Below are 21301 nucleotides of genomic sequence, written 5' to 3'. Positions count from 1 at the left end.
GACACACACACACACACACACACACACACACTGCTGGGTGAGGACACACACACACACACACACACACACACACACACACTGCTGGGTGAGGACACACACACACACACAAAGGCACACACACACACATACTGCTGGGTGAGGACACACACACACACACACACACACACACACACACACACACACACTGCTGGGTGAGGACACACACACACACACACAAAGGCACACACACACACATACTGCTGGGTGAGGACACACACACACACACACACACACACACACACACACATACTGCTGGGTGAGGACACACACACACACATACTGCTGGGTGAGGACACACACACACACACACACACACACACACACATACTGCTGGGTGAGGACACACACACACACGCACATACACACACATACACACACACACACACACACATACTGCTGGGTGAGGACACACACACGTACTGCTGGGTGAGGACACACACACACACACACACACACACACATATACTGCTGGGTGAGGACACACACACACACACACACATACACACACACACATACTGTTGGGTGAGGACATACAGACACTAAACACTGCTGGCTGAGGACATGCAAACACACACACACTCACACACACACATATATTGCTGGGTGAGGACACACACACACAAACACACATACTGCTGGGGGAGGACACACACACACACACACATACACACACTAACACATACACACACACACACTGCTGGGTGAGAACACACACACATACTGCTGGGTGAAGACACACACACTCACACACACACATACTGCTGGGTGAGGACACACACACACACTGCTGGGTGAGGACACACACACTCACACACACACACACTGCTGGGTGAGGACACACATAATAACATACACATACACACACACACACACACACACACACTTCTTGGTGAGGACATGCACACAGTAAACACTGCTGTGTGAGGGAACATACACACACACACACACACACACACACACACACACACACACACACACACACACAAGATTAAATGTCAAAGTATAAAAGTGAGTCTTTGATGAGAAGGTGAGGATTTTCCTTCAAAGAATCTCATTATGTAATTCCTCATAATGCATTCTGGATCAAACAAACACACACACGCACACACACACACACACACACACACACACACACACAGAGTCCGACAAACAATTACTCCATTAAGAGTTAATAACATGGTAATAACATGATTCATGGATGAAAAGCCGAGTAAATTTTCAGAGAATCCCATTATACATCCTTCTGTGTGCGCACACACACACACACACACACACACACACACACACACACACACGTATGCAAGATGACGTGCACTGGAAGCAGATCGGGGGATTGATCCCTCGTAAACGCCGATCAATCGTTGGCCTTTGGCTTTGCTGACGATTATTGGGCCGTACCATTCAGGGTTCCAGGTGAGGGTGCGCGCCCTGGTTACCATGGTTACCGGGTCACACGGGGCGGCGCTAGGGGAAAACACCAATCAGATTGGACGTCAATGAAACTTCTATCGGAACTTTATCCGGTTGGTTATTTCACGGGTAAATTTTAAAGTGGGGAGCGAATGGTACGGTCTGCACCGGGGACAGCAAATGGTATGGTCCACACTGGAATGGAGGGAATGGTACGGTCTGCACCGGGGACAGTCTTTGCTCCAGGAGAGGGAATGGTACGGTCCAGGCTGGGGGAGGGAATGGTACGGTCCATGCTTAGAAAGCAGATGGTACGGCTTGGGTTGTGGAAGCAAATGGTACAGTCCGTGGGCTTTGGGGCAAGTGTATGTTTCAGGCCATACTGGGGAAAAGCAATGCCGCAGTCCGGGGGGCAACAAATAGTACGATCCATGCTTGGGATGCCCCGGTGGGAGTGGATTGGTACGGTCCACGGCGGGTGTAGTCAACGGTTCAGTCAGCACTGACGGCAGCAAATGGTACGGTCCACACTGGGATGGAGTGAACTGTATGCTCTGTACTGCGAGGAGTATGTGGTACAGTCCTTGCCCCGGGAGAGGGAATGGTACGGTCCGGGCTGCCGGGCAACACATGGTATGGTCCACGCTACACAGAGAATATGTTGTGTTCTTACTTGGGGAGAGATAATGGTATAGTCCATGCCTGGAGGAGCTAATGGTCAGTGCAAATAAATATGGTTCAGTTTGGGGAAGAAAATGGTACGGTCCGCCGGCTTAGGGGCAAGCTTATGTTTCAGGCCACGCTGGGAGAGCCAGTGGTGCAGTCGGGGGGCAATGAATGGTATGATCCACGCTTGGAGGGATCGAGTATATGGGATGTCCTTGTGGGTGTGAATGGTACGTTCTGAAACGGGGAACGCGTTCCACACCGGGGGGGGGAGCTAACGGTACGGAGCATTGAATGGTACGGTCCACGCTACGCAGAGCACATGTCATGTTCTTGCTTCTGGAGAGGGAACGGTACGATCTTCTGAACCCCGTGTACGTGTCCCTCAGACCGGATCGCCCAGGACAGGAGGACCATCGTGTGTCCGATGATCGACGTCATCGACCACGACAACTTCGGCTACGAGACCCAGGCGGGGGACGCCATGCGCGGCGCCTTCGACTGGGAGATGTACTACAAGAGGATCCCCATCCCTCCTCAGATGCAGAACCCAGACCCCAGCGAACCCTTCCAGTGAGTCACACACACACACACACACACACACATGTTTGTTGATAGGCTCTGATTGACGGTGCAAAGAAAAAGGAGGCGGTGCTTCATGTGCTTTCCTTTATTCTAAGAGGAACGTTAGCGCCGCGGTCAGAAGATCACAGGGTTCCCCATGTTCTCCAACAGGGTTCTCCATGTTCTCCAGCAGGGTTCTCCATGTTCTCCAACAGGGTTCTCCGTGTTCTCCAGCAGGGTTCTCCATCTTCCCCCAGCAGTCCAGCAGGATCCCAGAAAACGTCAAATCATAGAGTGAATGGTTGGATGATTGACAGCTGACCCTATGATTGACAGCTGACCCTTTGATTGACAGCTGACCCTTTGATTGACAGCTGACCCTATGATTGACAGCTGACCCTTTGATTGACAGCTGACTCTATGATTGACAGCTGACCCTTTGATTGACAGCTGACCCTATGATTGACAGCTGACCCTATGATTGACAGCTGACCCTTTGATTGACAGCTGACCCTTTGATTGACAGCTGACCCAATGATTGACAGCTGACCTGTGATTGACAGATGACCCTTTGATTGACAGCTGACCCTATGATTGACAGCTGACCTGTGATTGACAGATGACCCTTTGATTGACAGCTGACCCTATGATTGACAGCTGACCCTTTGATTGACAGCTGACCCTATGATTGACAGCTGACCCTTTGATTGGCAGCTGACCCTGTGATTGACAGTTGACCCTTTGATTGACACTGTGTGTGTGTGTGTGTGTGTGTGTGTGTGTGTGTGTGTGTGTGTGTGTGTGTGTGTGTGTATGTATAGAGATGTCAGCCATGGTTGGAATGTCCTCCAGATAATAGCCGGAGCCCAAACATATAAACCTTGAATGTGGGACGAGGCTAAAACATCCTCCCCCCCGCCGGGAATCAACGGCGAGCGTCGCAGGCGGCGGCGGCGGCAGCGAGACGAAAAGGCCGACGGCAGAGAAAATGATCGCGCCCTCCATCCCTCCATCCCTCCATCCCTCCATCCCTCCATCCCTTCGCCCCGAATCAATCCTCATTCCGGGAATTTAGACCGCTCCCCTCGCCCAGCAGAATGACCTTCATTGCCGCAAATCCAATTTGAGTCGCAGAGATTTTCATTTTCGTTCTGATTGACATTGACGCGGCGGAGAATGAGGCGAAGCGCGTCTCGCTCTCGCGTGTGTGTGTGTGTGTGTGTGTGTGTGTGTGTGTGTGTGTGTGTGTGCATGGGATAACCCCGACACACACTCATACTGTCACATCCCCCTGCTCGCTCTCCATCCTCTCATCCCTCCTGTTCGCTCTGTGTTTCATTTAGCGTGAACCGACCACACACACACACACACACACACACACACACACACACACACAAGGTCAATAGATTCAAATAGAGAATATCAACTTGACCGATTCCAATTAAATGCAAATTGCCGGTCGGCCTGTTGGCGAAGGCGAAGGCTTCCCTGCCGCCGCCGAGGAAGACGAGCAGAAGAAGGAGACGGCGGCTCTTGGAGACACTGGATGGACACGGAAACATGGAGGAAGAAGAAGAAGAAGAGGAAGAAGAAGAAGAGGCCACCATTCCTCCACCAGATGGGGCAGGAAGTGGGCGTGACCTCACCAGGAAATGAAGGATAACAAGAAGAAGAAGAAGAAATCATCCTGCAGGGGGAGGAGCCAATCACAGCTGACAGTTTGGGCGGAGATGTTTGGCTCCTCCCACTTTAGGGGGAGTGGGCGTGTCCATATCACACATACACACTGCATAACAACAGCTAACAAGCTAACAGGAAGCTAATAAGTGTGTGTGTTTGCGCACATGACAAACAGGAAACAGCGCCATGTTCTTCGCCACTCCTGATTGGTCCACACCAGAACCCAGAGGCACCCATGAGGCTCTGTCACATGACCATGTGACCCACCACAAAATAATCTTCTAACTTTCACCTCTTCTCCACACACACACACACACACACACACACACACACTCTGAGCCGCCACCCGCTGCGATAATGGTCTGAACCATGTGGTCCGACGGCAGTTTGAGGGAACTCCAGATAATGAGGCAGAGGCTGGCGGCGCCGCCAGGGTTTCGCCAGGGTTTCCGCCGCCGCTCGCTCCTCCGCCCCGGCCGTCCTCGCCATCCGCCAGTTGACACCGGCGTCCTGATGAAGAGCCGCTCGCTCCTCCGCGCTCGCAGCCCGGGACCATTATGTTGTTTGGCGGCGGCGAGCTTGTCGTAGCGGTCGCTCTCAGACGGGTTAATTGGTTCTGCTCTGACAGGAGTGTCACCTCGGGGGTTCTGGAGGCGAGGGGGCGATTAGAAACCTGCTGGACCAAAGGTTTCTCCGAGGGAACGCTGCTCTCGCAGCCGTTGTCACAGAACTCCGGGGTTCTTGAGCGGCACCGCTAACGTCCAAGTTCTTTCCTAAAAGGGCTCAAATCCCAGCCGGCGCTCTCCGATGACGGCGTGACCGGGTGTCTTCTCTCTCTCTCAGGTCGCCGGTGATGGCGGGAGGCCTCTTCGCCGTGGACAGGAAGTGGTTCTGGGAGCTGGGAGGCTACGACACCGGCCTGGAGATCTGGGGAGGAGAACAGTACGAGATCTCCTTCAAGGTAAACCGGACACCCCCGTTAGCAACAGCACGCTAACTCAGGGATACGTTTGCATCACGGCCTCCTGGTCTTGACGGTCTACATCAGGGGTGTCAAACGTGGGCCCCGGTACCGGTCCACCGCAGGTCCTGGTCCAGCCTGTGGAATAATTTTACAATTTAAAAAAGATACATGAACAAATCAGGAACTACTTCTTCTCCTCCTTAGGGCTTTTCCCTTCAGGGGTGTCCACAGCCAATCAACATTCTCCATCATTCTATTCTCTGTATCCTCTTTCACTACGTCCATCCATCTTCTCTTTGGTCTTCCTCCAGACCTCCTGTCTGGCAGCTCCACCTTCAGGAACCTTCTACCCAGACCTTCACCATGGTTTGCATATGAAGAGAGGAGTGTCTCAGTCATACAAGTCTTGCACCCCTGTGGCAAATTCTTTTCCTTTCGTTGTCAAAAAAGAGAAATGTGGATATGGAGTGAAGGGTTTTCCAAGAGAAATTGACGTCTTATTTGTTGGTTGAGGTTAATACAGGTCAAACTTGTATGCTTGGTGTGGATGCAGCAAGTTTGGGTGCCACCATGAGTCTCGCCGTGGCAAAAAATACAACAAATTGCACAAGGAGCTGCGAGGACACAACTGAGGCATCGTGTTGTTGAAAGAGCACTTGCTTTTCTTCATGAATCTTGGGTTGTTTGTCAACAAAGGAAAAATTTGGGCGTAGTATAACTTCTAGGTAGCCATGCTACGATTTTACCGGTCCCGTCCCCTTGACATCAAATTAGTCTGTATGTGGCCCCTGGACCAAAATGAGTTTGACACCCCTGGTCTACGTCCGAGGGCCGTCTTCTGAGGTGCCACTCCATCCCCTCGAAAAGCGCCGAATGCTCACGCAAACTAACTTTTTTTTTTTCAATATATACAAGATGCAGCCAAGGAACCGTTTCCCGATCAATAGCTCGAGGCTAAGTTCCAAACCCGCGGCGCGTTCCTGAAAATGCAAACAAAAAAAAAAAAAAATGAATTGAATGTTCTTCAACTCCGTGAGGGATCTCACCTCCTGGAGGAGCAGCGTTGAGATGTTGGAGTTGGGCTGGAACGTCCGGACGGAAGTTCACAAGAATCTATTTCCAGGAAATTAACGTTAGCTAATAAAAAAATCGCCAAGTCCCGATCCCATTAGCTCGTGGCGTCCCGCGCTCTTTCCACCCTCGGATGATTTCGAATTATCCATCCTAGCCACGTCAGGATGGATAATTTTTTTTTTTTTTTTTTAAATGTAGGTTAGCGAATATTCTCATTTTGATGCCGCAGGAAGTTTTTCTCCAACATTTGATGTTGTTCATGATGTTGTTGTTACGCAAGATTTATTTGTGGAATTACCGAGTTATTACCATGTAATTAGTCGTAATGGTTGTTGTTCCTGTTCCAGTCATCTTTTTCATCGACCCAATCAGACACAAGTCACACTTTCATATATCATGTATTTACACAACTTCCTTATTTGTATAATTACCTAGTATTACTATGTAATAACCATAGTGGTTATTGATTCTGTTCATTGATCTTTGTCGTCGCCCCAATTTGACACATCACGAATGATGTAATTACACCATATTTTGTGTAATTACCTAGTTATTGCCATGTAAGAAGCCACGGTGGTGATTGTTTTCATCGCCTTATTGGACTTTTGTCAACACTGTCATGTGTTGTTATTACACAAGATTTATCATGTGATTACTATGTAATTAGTTATTATGGTTATTGTTCCGTTCGTATCATCTTTTTCATCGACCCAATCAGACACAAGACACGTTTTCATATCTCGTGTAATTACACAACGTCCTTATTTGTGTAATTACCGAGTTATTACTACAGAGGATATGAAGGTAGTTGGTGTGAGCGAGGAGGATCCAGAGAATAAGGTGAGATGGAGAAGATGGATTCACTGTGAAGACCCCTGAAGGGAAAAGACCAAAGGAAAAGAAGAAATTGTCACAGGGGTGCAGGACATGTATGTCCGAGACAAAGTGATGACTGAGATGGTTTGGACAGGAACACTCTTCTGCTCCTGTCCAAACTATAGTTAGATCTAGATCTGGGTGGAAGGTTGCTGAAGATGGAGCTGCCAGGCAGGAGGTCTAGAGGAGGACCAAAGAGAAGATTTATGGACGTAGTGAGAGAGGATATGAAGGTAGTTGGTGTGAGAGAGGAGGATCCAGAGAATAAGGTGAGATGGAGAAGGTAGGTTGAATTTGGAGACCCTGAAGGGAAAAGCCCAAAGGAAGAGAAGACTTTGTCTCACGGGTGCAGGACATGTATGTCCGAGACAGTGATAATTGAGACTGTTTTGACACGAACACTCCTCTGTTCATGTCCAAACCATGGAGAAGATCTGGCTAGAAGGTTGCTGAAGATGGAGCTGCCAGGCAGGAGGTCTAGAGGAGGACCAAAGAGAAGATTTATGGACGTAAGACGGTAGTTGTTGTGAGAGAGGGGGATCCAGAGAACAGGGTTAGATGGAGAGGGTGGATTGGCTGTGGAAAACCCAAAAAGAGCACACCTGAGGCTAAAAATAAATACATAAATAAAGGTATATATATATATATGCACCGCACATGTCTATAAGGCACTGATGTCCACGTTGTAACATGAGATATTTAAACCTTCAACTAAAAACTAAATCCGTAGCGGTAACACCCACACAAACGTACTGGAGATGCTTTTTCCAAACAGTGGCTGAAACACGGCTGATGAAAATGATGAATAATAAATAAGACAATTCATCCGTTTTCTATCCTGGCTTCGTCCTCCTCCAGCCGACAGCTATCTCGACGTTCTCCTGCGCGAAAACCATCAAAGTCGTCTTCTCCGCTATTGGAATCATCGTTCCGATGCGACCGAGCTAAATGTTTTTAGCGACGAGAAGCTAAAAAGAGTTAGCCGCGACGTCGTTTAACCCTATAGGTTCTTCCGCCGACCAAAAGCAGCGGAAATGACGGAACTCGGTGACTGGCTTCATATTCCCGGCTTCAGACGGTGATCCGTCACTTTCCCCCGTCAGGAAGTTGTTTTAGCGATCAGCTCTCGCCTTTCGCCGGCCGCCGTTACGCAACTCCTCCCGCCGCCCGAGTGTTTCCAGGCCGGCGTGCCGAGGCTGCGTCCGAGCCGCTTCACATTAATCACACTCAGAATACCTTATTAGATTTTGCTTTTGTCTGCCGTTTCGGCATGAATTATTCCCGCCGTAACGCGCTCGCAACTTGGCCGGCATGTTAACATCCTCGCCGCCGCCGCCATCGCCGCCGGCCCGCTGGCTCCGCCCCCTCGCCGGGCCGAGCCTCGGGCGCCAAAGGAGCTCTAATTGAATCGGCCCCCGAGCGACTTGTCGTCTGTTAATGGAACACAAAGGGCTGCTGTTCGCTCGCACGCATCTGATTGGACGGTCACTGCACACACACACACACACACACACACACACACACACACACACACACACTGGTTTCTCCCAACATGGCGGGAATCAAACACTCGCCCTGGACAGAGACGCCTTCGCTGTGAGTCCGCGAACGCTAAACAAGTGAAACAGGATTTGGTTCGTCCTTCACCTTCATGGACGAGGAGATGGTGGAGATGATTGAGGAGATGGAGATGGAGGTGGTGATGGAGATGATTGAGGAGATGATTATGGTGATGGAGAAGATGTTTGTGATGGAGATGATGGTGATGAAGGTGGTGATGATGAGGTTGGTTCTGATGATGATGATTTATTTCCTTCTATTTATATGTTTTGCCACATGACTCCTCATCACTGCCACACACACACACACACACTCATGAATGCACACACACACACACACACACAAAACAGCCTGCGGAACAGAGACTCCAAAATGATGGTTAACAAGATCTGGTTTCATAAATATATATGTGTGTGTGTGTGTGTGTGTGTGTGTGTGTGTGTGTGTGTGTGTACACCACTCGTGTGCATGAGGTGTAGCTGCTACCGCTCCAGGCTGGTGGGTCACAGACAGACAGACTGTGTGTGTGTGTGTGTGTGTGTGTGTGTGTGTGTGTGTGTGTGTGTGTGTGTGTGTGTGTGTGTGTGTGTGTGTGTGTGTGTGTTGTGGTTGAGTGATAGCACTTTCGATTTAATCTGACTGATGCTGAACACCAGCTCTTGATCCCTCCTGCAGTGACACACCACCACCACCACCCACAACCCCGTCACCCCCCCAACACACACACACACACACACACACACACACACACACACACACACACACACACACATCCGGCCGCAACGTTATTAAGCTCAAGTGTTTGGGAGTAAGAATGAAGAGGACGGTAGACAGTGGCTCAGCAGGCTTCTCCTCTCCCGGTGGCAAGATTGGGGTGTGTGTGTGTGTGTGTGTGTGTGTGTGTGTGTGTGTGTGTGTGTGTGTGTGTGTGTGTGTGTGTGTGTGCGCACACACGTACATATGTGTGTGTGTGGGGGGGGCAAGCTGTTATTTCCTCCCGATCCTGTTTGTTCAGAACAGAGCAGTGCTGCAAACTTCACAAAGAGTAATTGAATTGGAACAGCAGCCAGCTGATCCTCTCTCCGGGGGGTGTGTGTGTGAGGGTGTGTGTGTGAGGGTGTGTGTGTGAGGGGGGGCTGCGGCGGTCGGACGGCGAGCGGCGGTTTCACGCCACGAGGTGTGAGATTTTTACATGACGTGAAAACCCGCAAGTGGCTTTTTTCTGCTGCGAGTACAACAACAAACATGGCCGCCGGCGAGGTGTCACCCCCCCAACACACACACACACACACACACACACTTTGACCTTTCCTTCCCGCCGTGTCGCACGCCGCCATCAGCGCCACTGAGCTTCTCCGTGTGTCTCCTCAGGTGTGGATGTGCGGCGGTCGGATGGAGGACATCCCCTGCTCCAGGGTGGGACACATCTACAGGAAGTACGTTCCCTACAAGGTGCCCGGGGGCGTCAGCCTGGCCAGGGTGAGTCTGGGAGCGCTCTTTAGCATCGCTAGCAGGTTTAGCATCTCTAGCATGTTTACCATCTTTAGCATGGTTAGCATTGCTAGCATGTTTGCCATCTCTAGCATCTCAAGCATGTTTAGCGTCTCTAACATGTTTACTATCAGTATCTCTAGTGTGTTTACCATCTTTAGCATCTCTAGCGTCTTTAGCATCTCAAGCATGTTTACTATCTTTACTATCTTTAGCATCTCAAGCATGTTTACCATCTCTAACATGTTTACCTTCAGTATCTCTAGCGTGTTTACCATCTTTAGTATCTCTAGCATGTTTAGCATCTCTAGCATGTTTACCATCTTTAGCATCTCTAGCATGTTTAGCATCTCAAGCATGTTTACTATCTTTACTATCTTTAGCATTTCAAGCATGTTTACCATCTCTAACATGTTTACTATCAGTATCTCTAGCGTGTTTACCATCTTTAGCATCTCTAGCATGTTTAGCATCTCTAGCATGTTTGCTATCTTTAGCATCTCTAGCATGTTTGCCATCTTTAGCATCCCTAGCATGTTTAGCATCTCTAGCCTCTTTAGCATCTCAAGCATGTTTACTATCTTTACTATCTTTAGCATCTCTAGCATGTTCACCCTCTGTAGCATGTTTACTATCTTTACCATCTCTAGAATTTTTAGCATATTTAGCATCTCTAGCATGTTGTCCATCTCAAACATGTTTACCTTCAGTATCTCTAGCAAGTTTAACATCTATAGCATCTCTAGCATCTTTAGCATGTTTGCACATTTACCATCTCTAACATGTTTACTATCAGTATTTCTACCATGTTTACCTTCTTTAGCATCTTTCGCATCTTAAGCATCCCTAACACGTTTTGTCTCTTTAGCCACCTGTAGCATTCGCAACATCTTTAGCACATTTAGCAACTTTAGCTTGCTAGTTGTTTTTGTTATTGTTTGTTATTGCATGCTGAAGCTGATGAGCCCACGGAGCACGCTCAGTTAGTCCCTCAGGGTTCCACGCTGGGTTCTCCAGCCTCCACACACCCGTAACAGAGAACATCTCTCGTTTCGGAAGTTGCCGGGAGGCCACGTGGCGTCTACTGTTTTTGCCTCGTCACTCTTAACATTATCCACACACACACACACACACACACACACACACACACACACACACACACACACACATGGTGAGGCTGTGGTGAATGTGAATACTGATAACCGGTGGGCAGCAGGGTTGCTGCTGGAGAATACAGATGACACCTCAAGGTTGCAGATGTGTGTGTGTGTGTGTGTGTGTGTGTGTGTGGGATAATGTTAAGAGTGACGAGGCAAAAACAGTGACGGGTGAGGAGGAGGAAGCGGATGCTTCCCACTGGAAATACGTCCGTTTGATTTGCAGCGAATCGGAGAAAGTTTAATTTAGTTCCTGTCGTCACCACGGCGACAAGGAGCTCCTTCATCACCGACGCCGTGACGCTGGATTTGCGCCCCGTGGCCACGGCGCCACGTCGGGTTAGCATTAAAAATCAAATATCAGCAAAGATGCGGACGGCCGGGATCTTCTCGTCTAAATGGAGACGGATCGGGAAAGTTTGATCACCTCGGAAAATAGCGGGGGATCACGACCGCGGCGGGGTTGTTTATGTTTGTTTACTTTATTTTGACACAGTAGAAGAGAAACAACATTTTCACCGTCATCCTTTCATATGTGTCACAAATTAATAGTGTATTAGCAGTGTAATAAGTGAATTAGCAATGTAATAACAGTGTAATAGCAATGTAATAACAGTGTAATGGCAATGTAATAGCAATGTAATAACAGTGTAATAGCAATGTAATAATACACAAGTTAGCTCTCCTAAGATGGTGGTTTGGAGCCCTGAACCTGGATCAGGTGCTGGATCACTCAGCCATTGGTCAAGAAAAAAAAAAAAGATGTTTTGTGCCTTTGGATTTTTTAGGTATATTTATATATATATATATATGTATATTATATATTAAATGTAAAATAAGAATAAGAACAACTTTATTTATCCAGAAGGAAATTGTTGTGCCAGAGTTTCAAGTAAAACATAACAATAATAAATAATAGTAGGAAATTGTATAAACAGTAAAAAAAAAAATTTAAAAAAAAGGGGGAGAATAAGAAATACGAATAAAATAAAACTATAAAGTGTCAAAGTCAAGGCTATAAAGTGTTTTAAGGTCGTAAGTACAAAGATTTTAAGATTCCCTGCGGCTGAAGGAAGAGGAATTAAAAGAAAATAACATGATAAATAATAATAAGTAATTAATAAATATGTAATAGATAAATAAATAATAATATGGAGCAGAGGTACACACTCCAGTCAAGTCATTCAACAAATCCCAGTTCAAACAAAAGCATAACTGGACCCTGTGTGTGTGTTTGTGTGTGTGTGTGTGTGTGTTTGCCCGAGAGACGACTGTAAAGAAACATCACTTTTCAATAAAAAATAAAATAAAATAAGGCAGCAGGTACACACACCCTGCAAACACCAAGGCGAGTGCGTGTTTGGATCTCACACACACACACACACACACACACACACACACACACACACAAGTGTATCTCGTAGCTTTGTCAAGTCTTATATATTGATAATTTCAGGTTCTGTTATTACCTTGTAATATTGTTACCGGTTACTACATTATTACCTGTTTTCCCATTATTACATGTTATTATCATGTTATTACATAGTTATTACACAAGTTGCATTTCCGCCACCTTTGTTTCCAGAACCTGAAGCGCGTGGCGGAGGTGTGGATGGACGAGTACGCCGAGTACGTCTACCAGCGCCGGCCCGAGTACCGCCACCTGTCGGCGGGCGACATGACGGCGCAGAAGGAGCTGAGGAGCCGCCTCAACTGCAAGAACTTCAAGTGGTTCATGGCGGAGGTGGCCTGGGATCTGCCCAAGCACTACCCGCCGGTGGAGCCTCCTGCTGCCGCCTGGGGGGAGGTACGCCCTCGCACCGACGGATAGGCCTGGTTTTTTTATTCATATTATTAGTTTTGAAGTATTTTCATTCAGCTTTTAAATTCACACATTTTCTATATTCTTGATTTTTTTTTCTGTAATTATATTTTTCATGCATACATGTATTCATTTACTTTCTTATCTTCTCTTCTAATTTTTTTAACATTTCTATTTTTTTTTTAATTCATGACTTGATTTTTTTTTTCATTTACTTTCTTAATTTATCATCATCTCTTTATTGATGTATTTAAAAAAATAAGAAATCATTTCTTCTAATTTTTTTAACATTTTTTTTTTTTAATTCATGACTTGATTTTTTTTTTCATTTACTTTCTTAATTTATCATCATCTCTTTATTGATACATTTAAAAAAATAAAAAATAATTTCTTCTAATTTTTTAACATTTCTTTTTTTTTTTTTAATTCATGACTTGATTTTTTTCATTCACTTTATTAATTTATCATCATCTCTATATTTATTGATACATTTAAAAAAATAATTTCTTCCAATTTTTTAACATTTCAATTTTTTTTTTTTTTTTTTTTAATTCACAATTTCTTTTTCTCCTACAACCTGGACAAGCAGGTGTTTGTATCTCGGAGATACGGGAAGTGGCGTTCTGGTCCACCTGGTTTCCGTGATGCTCTCACTGGCCTCTCAGGGCATCTGCTTCCACCGTCCATCCCTGTCGTTGTCCGAAGCTCTTGACCCTTCCTCTCCTTCTGGGCTTTTTTGGTCGAGCATACAAGTGTGGTTACAAAGCCAGCGGATGAAGGTCGAACCCCGACCTCCGTCCTCCCACCCGTGACCTCTCGTCTCTCCGCCTTGCAGATCCGGAACGCCGGCAGCGGGATGTGCATGGAGAGCAAGCACTTTGTGTCCGGGAGCCCCATCCGCCTGGAGACCTGCACCAAGGGCCGCGGGGAGGTCACCTGGAGCCATGGACAGGTGATCCAAGTGTTCATGGACGTGGGAGTGCATCAGGGATCAACTCTAAGCCCCTTCTTGATTGCACGTGGACAGGAACCTCCGTGGAATATGATGTTTGTAGATGACGTTGTGATGTACAGTAAGAGCAGGAAGCTTCTGGAGAGGTTGAGGTGTGGTCTGGATAGGACAGGAATGAAGACAGAATACATGTATGTGAATGAGAGGAGCCCAAGTGGAAGGGTGAGGCTTCAGGAAGTGGAGAAGAAGGTGGTGGATTTGGAGTGTCAGGGGTCAACAGTCATGAGCAACAGAGAGGAGGTGGACAAACAAGGGCATGGTTGGAATGGAGGTGAAGAGCACCCGTGGTGTTTAGTTTGGAAACACTGAGCAGAAGGCAGGAGGCGAAGATGAAGATGCGGAGGTTCTCTTTGGGACTGAGGAGGATGGAGAGGTGGTAGATGTGCTGGAGATCAAGTCAGACAGAAACAGTTTGGACATGGACAGAGGAAGGATGGTGGAGATATGGGTAGAAGGATGCTGAGGTTGGAGGAGGTCTTGAGGAAGACCAGAGAGGAGGTTAAGGTTAAGGACAGGAAGTTAGAGGAGAGGGTTAGATGGATCCTTGGTGTCCCTCCAAAAGGTGTCGTACCTTTGAAAAGCAACGCAAACACTTTCAAGCAATGTTACGGTATGCTCTCCTGCAGGGGGCTGATTCTTTATCTAGCAAAGGTCTTGTTTGTCTGATCTGCTACTCCCACCATCTCACCACCACCCCCACATCATTTATCAGTAACATCGTCCCAGGAGTCAGAAGGGAGCAGGAACACAAAGCAGAGTACATTAGGCTACTTGAAGCCCCTCGTCCTCATTGGAGGCCACTCCTCTTGAACCGTCTCCTTTATCCCCCCCGCCCCAGGTGTTCACCTTCGGCTGGCGGGAGGACATCCGTGTGGGCGACCCCATGCACACCAAGAAGGTCTGCTTCGACGCCGTGTCCCACAACAGCCCCGTCACCCTGTACGACTGCCACGGCATGAAGGGCAACCAGCTGTGGCGCTACAGGAAGGTAGCCTCCACACACACACACATATAAACACTCCCTTCCTCTTCACACTCCTTCCAATCCCAACTCCAGCTTCCTAATTATAGCCACCTTGTTTATTCAGTTCTTCTGTCGTTCCGCTCGGCCTCCGCGGCAGTTCTTAATATCACCGAGGGAGGGGGCAGGGGGGCTGAGTACAATTCCCCCCTCCGAAAAAAACAAGGTTTTTTTGTAGCGGTTAGCATCCATCAGCCCCCGGGAGCAGCCGTAATGGGCTGCGGGCGCAGTTTGCCCCGAAGGCTGTCTCCCAGGGAGCCCCGGTAACGAGCTCTCCGGGAAGCAGGTGACGGAGTGAACACCCGGGGAGACGGCGTGCGACGGATTAATGGTCGAACAACACGCCGCCTCCGCCTGTGGGAGGGGGGGGTGTTTAGCATAAAATGTATTACCGCACAGTTGTTGTTTGGGATTAGCTTTAGTCCAACGAGCTGTCCTCCTCTGTCGGCAAACCCCCCGCCCCCTCTTTCGGGAAGCAACCAGCCTGTACAAGCTAATAGCGCTTTCTGCGGAGGTTCTCAGCCATACAAGTCGTGGTGAATTCTTGTCCAAATCTTCTTGTCATGGCAACTGGACTTGACTTTCTTCACTTGAAGATGTTTCTGAGGCTTCTTCACTTCTAATGATCTGTGGGGAGTTTCCAAATATAACCGCCAGGGTTGTGGGAGGGTTCAGGTTATGGTGGCTTGTTATGGAAATGGATGAATTGATGGGCGGAAAGTAGGTTCCAAGGCGGCTGGTTTTTATGCTAATGGAGGTGCAGTTCGTTGGGGGCAAAAGAGCAACTTTTGGGGATTGACTAGTTTGGAACAGGAAAAAGGTAAAGCTAAATTCGTGAAACCTGTCGTACCACATGGACTGAGGCTCAGGTGGAAGTTCTGGTGTTGAATCTTTCCTGGTTGTTTGGACGGCGCAGAAGGTCCTGGTCCATGTTGGAGAAAGGTCTTATCGGAGGCTTCCTCGACTCCTCTCTGGAACCGTCCGTCTTCTCTGTTGGACACTGCCGTCTTCGAAATTCAAGTCCTGTTGCCGCGACAAGAAGCCAACAGCTGTTTCAGATGCGGATACGAGTTGACGCGAGCGTCTTTTTTCGTCATACGACTAAAAAGCCTCGTCTTTTGCAGGATAAGAGTCTTTACCACCCCGTCAGCAACAGCTGCGTGGACGGCAGCGCCGCCGAGCGCCGCCTCTTCATGAACACCTGCGACCCGTCCTCCCCCAGCCAGCAGTGGCTGTTTGAGCGAACCAACGCCACCGTGCTGGAGCACTTCAACCAGGGGGGCAACTGACCGCCATCCCAACACACACACACACACACACACACACACACACACACACACACACACACACGGACTGCTGGTCGTTGGGGGTGTCGAGTCGGTGAAAGTAGAAGGCGTGATTCCACAGGGAGGCGTTTTCTGTCTCGTGTCCCGATATTTTGACAACATTCCTCTTGATTCCCCCTCGCTAGCTTCACCCCTTCTCCCACGCCTGCATGACTGCACCTTCGCCCGCCCTCTGCAACCCCTTCTCCAAGGAGAAGCCGAAGTCGCCATGACACCCGGGCCAAGAACGCCGGCTGAAGCCGTTCTCCGTTACGAACGCCGCCGCCGCTTGACCCGCTACGTGAGGGGCCGCGCGATTGGCCGGCCGCCGAGCCGACGCGTCACTTTAGGCGAGAAGAGGCGGGGCGGGTGTCAAGGTAGCTGCCAGACAAATGCGGGGACTTTAAAAGCATTAAGCACTTGTGTGATGAGAAACTTGAATGAAATCTCAGTGCCTTGTTGGAAGTGTGTGTGTGTGTGTGTGTGTGTGTGTGTGTGTGAGTGTGTGTGTGTGTGTGTGTGTTTCCAGAGTAGCGAGGGCGGCAGGGTTGGAGTTGGGCGATTGGTTCAGCAAGTGAGACCCGACTACTTCCTGGACTCAAGAAGACCCGCGTTTGTGTCTGAAACAGGAAGTGATGTCATGGTGATTTCAGTCCCCTCTTCCCCCCCGTCCTGTTTAGAGCGAGGGTTTGCTTCTCGTCCGGTCCGTTTCATTTCCTCAAAGCTCCGTTTTATTTACGATTTCTTCCAAGTTAGACGTTCTCCTATTGGTTCTGCTTCTGTGGTTCCCTTTCTGATGGTGTCGCCCGGCGTTCCTTGTCAAGATGTTCCACTCCTGTTCCAGAAAGCTCCGTTAGTTCTTTGGTAGCTTCAGCAAGGGGACTCGTCCGAACTGATGTCGTCCGACATGTCGGACATTTCCGATGGACAGCGCAGAACCCCGATCTTTGAGCTCTTCTCGTCCCAGAAGCTACTTGTACCCAACGTGTTGTCTTTGGGCGCTTCTCCACGACACTTCCAACTCTGCTGGACCGGGTTTGGTTCCTTTAGCGCCACCTCTAAGTGGGCGGGGCCATCTTAGCACTCCGTGATGCTAAGCTCACCGACAGGAGGTGGAGGCAGAGGTTGACCTGCTGCTCCGTCTGCGGCTTCTTGTCGCACAAGGCTACATGCTAGCAGCCATGCTAACATGTAGCGCTATAGCATTGGTCGGGTTCTTAAATGTTTAGCATCGGCTCGGCTCGCTCGGAGCCTCCTTGGAGCAGGAAAGTAGCGAGACCCGGGTATGTTCCCTGCTGGACGCCCCGCGAAGAACCCGGTCCGGTGGAGTCGTGGAAAAGCGCCGCATTAATTTTTTTTTTTCAAACCTGCATTCCAGCAAATCATATTTCTTCTCCGTGAAAGATTTTTGTTATCTTAAGTGAACTTCTTTAGATCGACGTGTCAGCATTTCGTTTTGTTCTTCAGTTTGTGGGCTCCAGAATCCACCAGTAGGGGGAAACAGAAGCACCGGTTCTAGTCCTCGTTTCCGCCGTCGGCCATTTTCACGTTTGTCCAGTGGAAACCAAAGTCACGCCTTTTATTAGAGTGTGGAAATGATATGCAGAGGAGGCGTTGCCCCCAGATACTGTTGTCTTGGTGGAACTCGACTTCCCTTACTTCCCTAGCGACATGTGTTAGGGACACAAAACGCCGGCTCCGTTTACACGCTAATGTTTTGTTAGCCTGTCGTATTAGCGGCACCCAAACGCAACGACGGTCGCAGAGCGGAAAGATGCCACTGTCTCCATGGAGACGAGGATAACACCACACTGTAGAACACAGAGGTCGCAGCCGGTCACCACAAGGGAACTAAAGAAGGATGGCGCCGACTTGTAGCCCTACTTGAAACAACAACTGCGCCACCTTCCGGTGCCCTTGCGCCGAGCTACACCGTCTCCGCCGCTCACGGAGGTCGCAGTCAGTACTATTTCAAGAAGGGAACGGGGACGTCGTCGTGGAAACGCTGGAGTACCCGCCGGCGGGCTAGGTGTCGCAGCCGGTCACCACAAGGGGACTAAAGAAGGATGGCGCTGACTTGTAGCCCTACTTGAAACAACAACTGCGCCACCTTCCGGTGCCCTTGCGCCGAGCTACACCGTCTCCGCCGCTCACGGAGGTCGCAGTCCGCACTATTTCAAGAAGGGAACGGGGATGTCGTCGTGGAAACGCTGGAGTACCCGCCGGCGGGCTAGGTGTCGGGGCAGGGAAGCGCTCCTCTTGTCAATAAAACCTTCTTCCACTCTATTTTTCCTTCTCGCCGGGTCACATTTGCCTTATCCCGTGTTTTCTAGCGACCACCTTCCCCCCTTCCTCCTCCTCCTCTTCACTCCTCCTTCTCCGGAAAGTTCTCTCCAGAAGCACCGCAGTGGGAGGTGTACAGAAGTACTCCGTTCCCTTCGTCAAAGGCGGTTCCTCCGGGTGTTTCCACGACGCCGGCCTCGTCGCGCAACGGCGTCTACGTCGGGTTGGATGGAGGGAGGGGACGGGGCTTACGGTTCTTTTTTTTTTGTATCCCGCGGCAACAAACAGAGGAAGAGTGGGGTATTTTTCTACTGACGGGAGGCGACGGAGGAGGATTTCGATATTTAACAAACTGAACACTTGAAACTGGAATTGTATGATATTTTTGCTGAAATTGTAAAATAAAGAAGTTTCTATATTTGGACCAGAAGACTCGGAGTCCTCCGTCTGTGTGTGGTCTGCAGCCCAGGTCAAAGGTCACCTCACAGCAGAAGGTCTCTGGTTATGATGATGTTCTGGAGTCTTCCATGTTCTTCTACCTGGTGTCTCCAGGTTCTCCGTCTTCATCTCCACGATGCAAAAACAATAATTGATGACTAACTTGAGAACGGTTGGATGATTGACAGCTCACCCAGTTTAAGCCCCGCCTCCTGCCCCAGAAACCCCTGTGATTGGACGCCTCCCCCACCTGTGAGGAGGACCGGCACCATGGTCTTCAGAAGGTCAAACATCTTCATCGACCTTCTTTTTCCTCCAAGATGTTTGTTTATGTTTGAGCAAAAAACACGATTGACTAACCGGCGATGAATTCATCGCTATGGCAACAATAATCATTGACAAAACAGTCTAATCTGATTGGCTGAGGAGCCTCAGAGGGGGAGTGTGTGTGTGTGTGTGTGTGTGTGTGTGTGTGTGTGTGTGTGTGTGTGACAGGTGAGATAATTATCTGTCAGCGGCCATCTTTCAGAGACAGGTGTCGAGCGCCGCTTTCGATTTGCATGCGACGAAGCCGCTCGCCGCCGCCAACATCTTCTCCGGATTATCAGGTGACCTTGGCGCCGGCGGAGGAGGGGGCGGAGCCTCTGGCGGAGGAGGGGGCGGAGCCTCTGGCGGAGGAGGGGGCGGAGCCTCTGGTGGAGGAGGGGGCGGAGCCTCTGCCGGGCCGGTCCGGCTCACTTCTATTCATTCGTGACGGATTAATAATCAGTTTTCCTGACTGGCGCCAGTTGCCACGGAAACCCTCCGTCAAGAGGGAGATGACAGATTAGCGGCTAATCCAGCTAGCCGTAATCCGGATCAATTGATCTTCTTGATTAGAACCTTCAGATGTGAATAGTTCAGTCCTGCTTTCACGTTAGCATGTTGGTATGCTAATGTCATCGCGGGTCTTCCGCCTCCTCTGATTGGTCGGTTTCAGCTTCTTACCAAAGGGCCGAAGAACCTCCGTCAGAGGGCTGGCTTCTTCTCGGATGATGTGGGAACCAATCAGAGAAGGGGGCGGGGTCAGAGCGTTTGATCTCCAGGTTCTGGACAGCTGATTGGCCGAACGGGCATCCAATCAAGGGAGACTTTGAAGTTCCGAGGTCCTGTTGTTTCTGAGGATCAAAGGATTTGTTTCTGTTTGAGGTTCAGGAGCTTCAAAACAAGAAGGTCCTCCATTATGATCAAAACACTGGGTTCTCCAAGAGTTCTCCAGGTCCTACAAGGACTCACTCCATGTTCTTCAAGGGTTCCCCATGTTCTTCAAGGGTTCTTCGTGTCCTTTAAGGATTTTCTCCATGTTCTACTAGGGTTCACCATATTGTCCAAGGGTTCTCCACATTCTTCAAGGGTTCTCCATGTTCTCCAAGGGTTCTCCATATTCTCCAAGGGTTCTCTCCATGTTCTACTAGGGTTCTCCATGTCCTCCAAGGATTTTCTCCTTGTTCTTCAAGGGTTCTCCATGTCCCCCAAGAATTCGCTTCGTTTTCTACTAGGGTTCACCATGTCCTTCAAAGGTTCTCCATGTTCTCCAAGGGTTCTCCATGTTCTACTAGGGTTCTCTCCATGTTCTCCAAGGGTTCTCCATGTCCCCAAAGGATTCTCTCTATGTTCTACTAGGGTTCTCCATGTTCTCCACGGATTCTCTCCGTTTTCTACTAGGGTTCACCATGTCCTTCAAAGGTTCTCCATGTTCTCCAAGGGTGCCCCATGTTCTACTAGGGTTCTCCATGTACCCCAAGGATTCTTTCCATGTTCTACTAGGGTTCTCCATGTTCTCCATTGGTTCTCTCCATGTTCCACTAGGGTTCTCCATGTTTTCCAAGGGTTCTCCATGTTCTCCAAGGATTCTCTCCATGTTCTACTAGGGTTCTCCA

General features: G+C 49.1%; 1 protein-coding gene across 1 annotated transcript in view; it reads left to right on the top strand.

Moving 5' to 3' along the window:
• Positions 1-19371, top strand: part of LOC147213671 (polypeptide N-acetylgalactosaminyltransferase 10-like) — a 43604-nt gene extending 24233 nt beyond the window's left edge. Inside the window, exons 6-12 of the mRNA XM_086142263.1 lie at positions 2505-2688; positions 5203-5320; positions 10205-10312; positions 13067-13288; positions 14139-14255; positions 15154-15303; positions 16461-19371. Of these exons, the coding sequence (XP_085998389.1) occupies positions 2505-2688; positions 5203-5320; positions 10205-10312; positions 13067-13288; positions 14139-14255; positions 15154-15303; positions 16461-16625 (1064 nt within the window). The 3' untranslated portion in view covers positions 16626-19371. The remainder of the gene's footprint in view (positions 1-2504; positions 2689-5202; positions 5321-10204; positions 10313-13066; positions 13289-14138; positions 14256-15153; positions 15304-16460) is intronic.
• The last annotated feature ends 1930 nt before the right edge of the window (positions 19372-21301 follow it).

Source organism: Fistularia commersonii, chromosome 35, assembly GCF_037954325.1.
Source record: "Fistularia commersonii isolate RoL2024-O1a breed Wild chromosome 35, RoL_Fcom_v1.0, whole genome shotgun sequence".
Classification (NCBI taxonomy): domain Eukaryota; kingdom Metazoa; phylum Chordata; class Actinopteri; order Syngnathiformes; family Fistulariidae; genus Fistularia; species Fistularia commersonii.
This window is presented reverse-complemented; position numbering and strand designations above follow the sequence as displayed.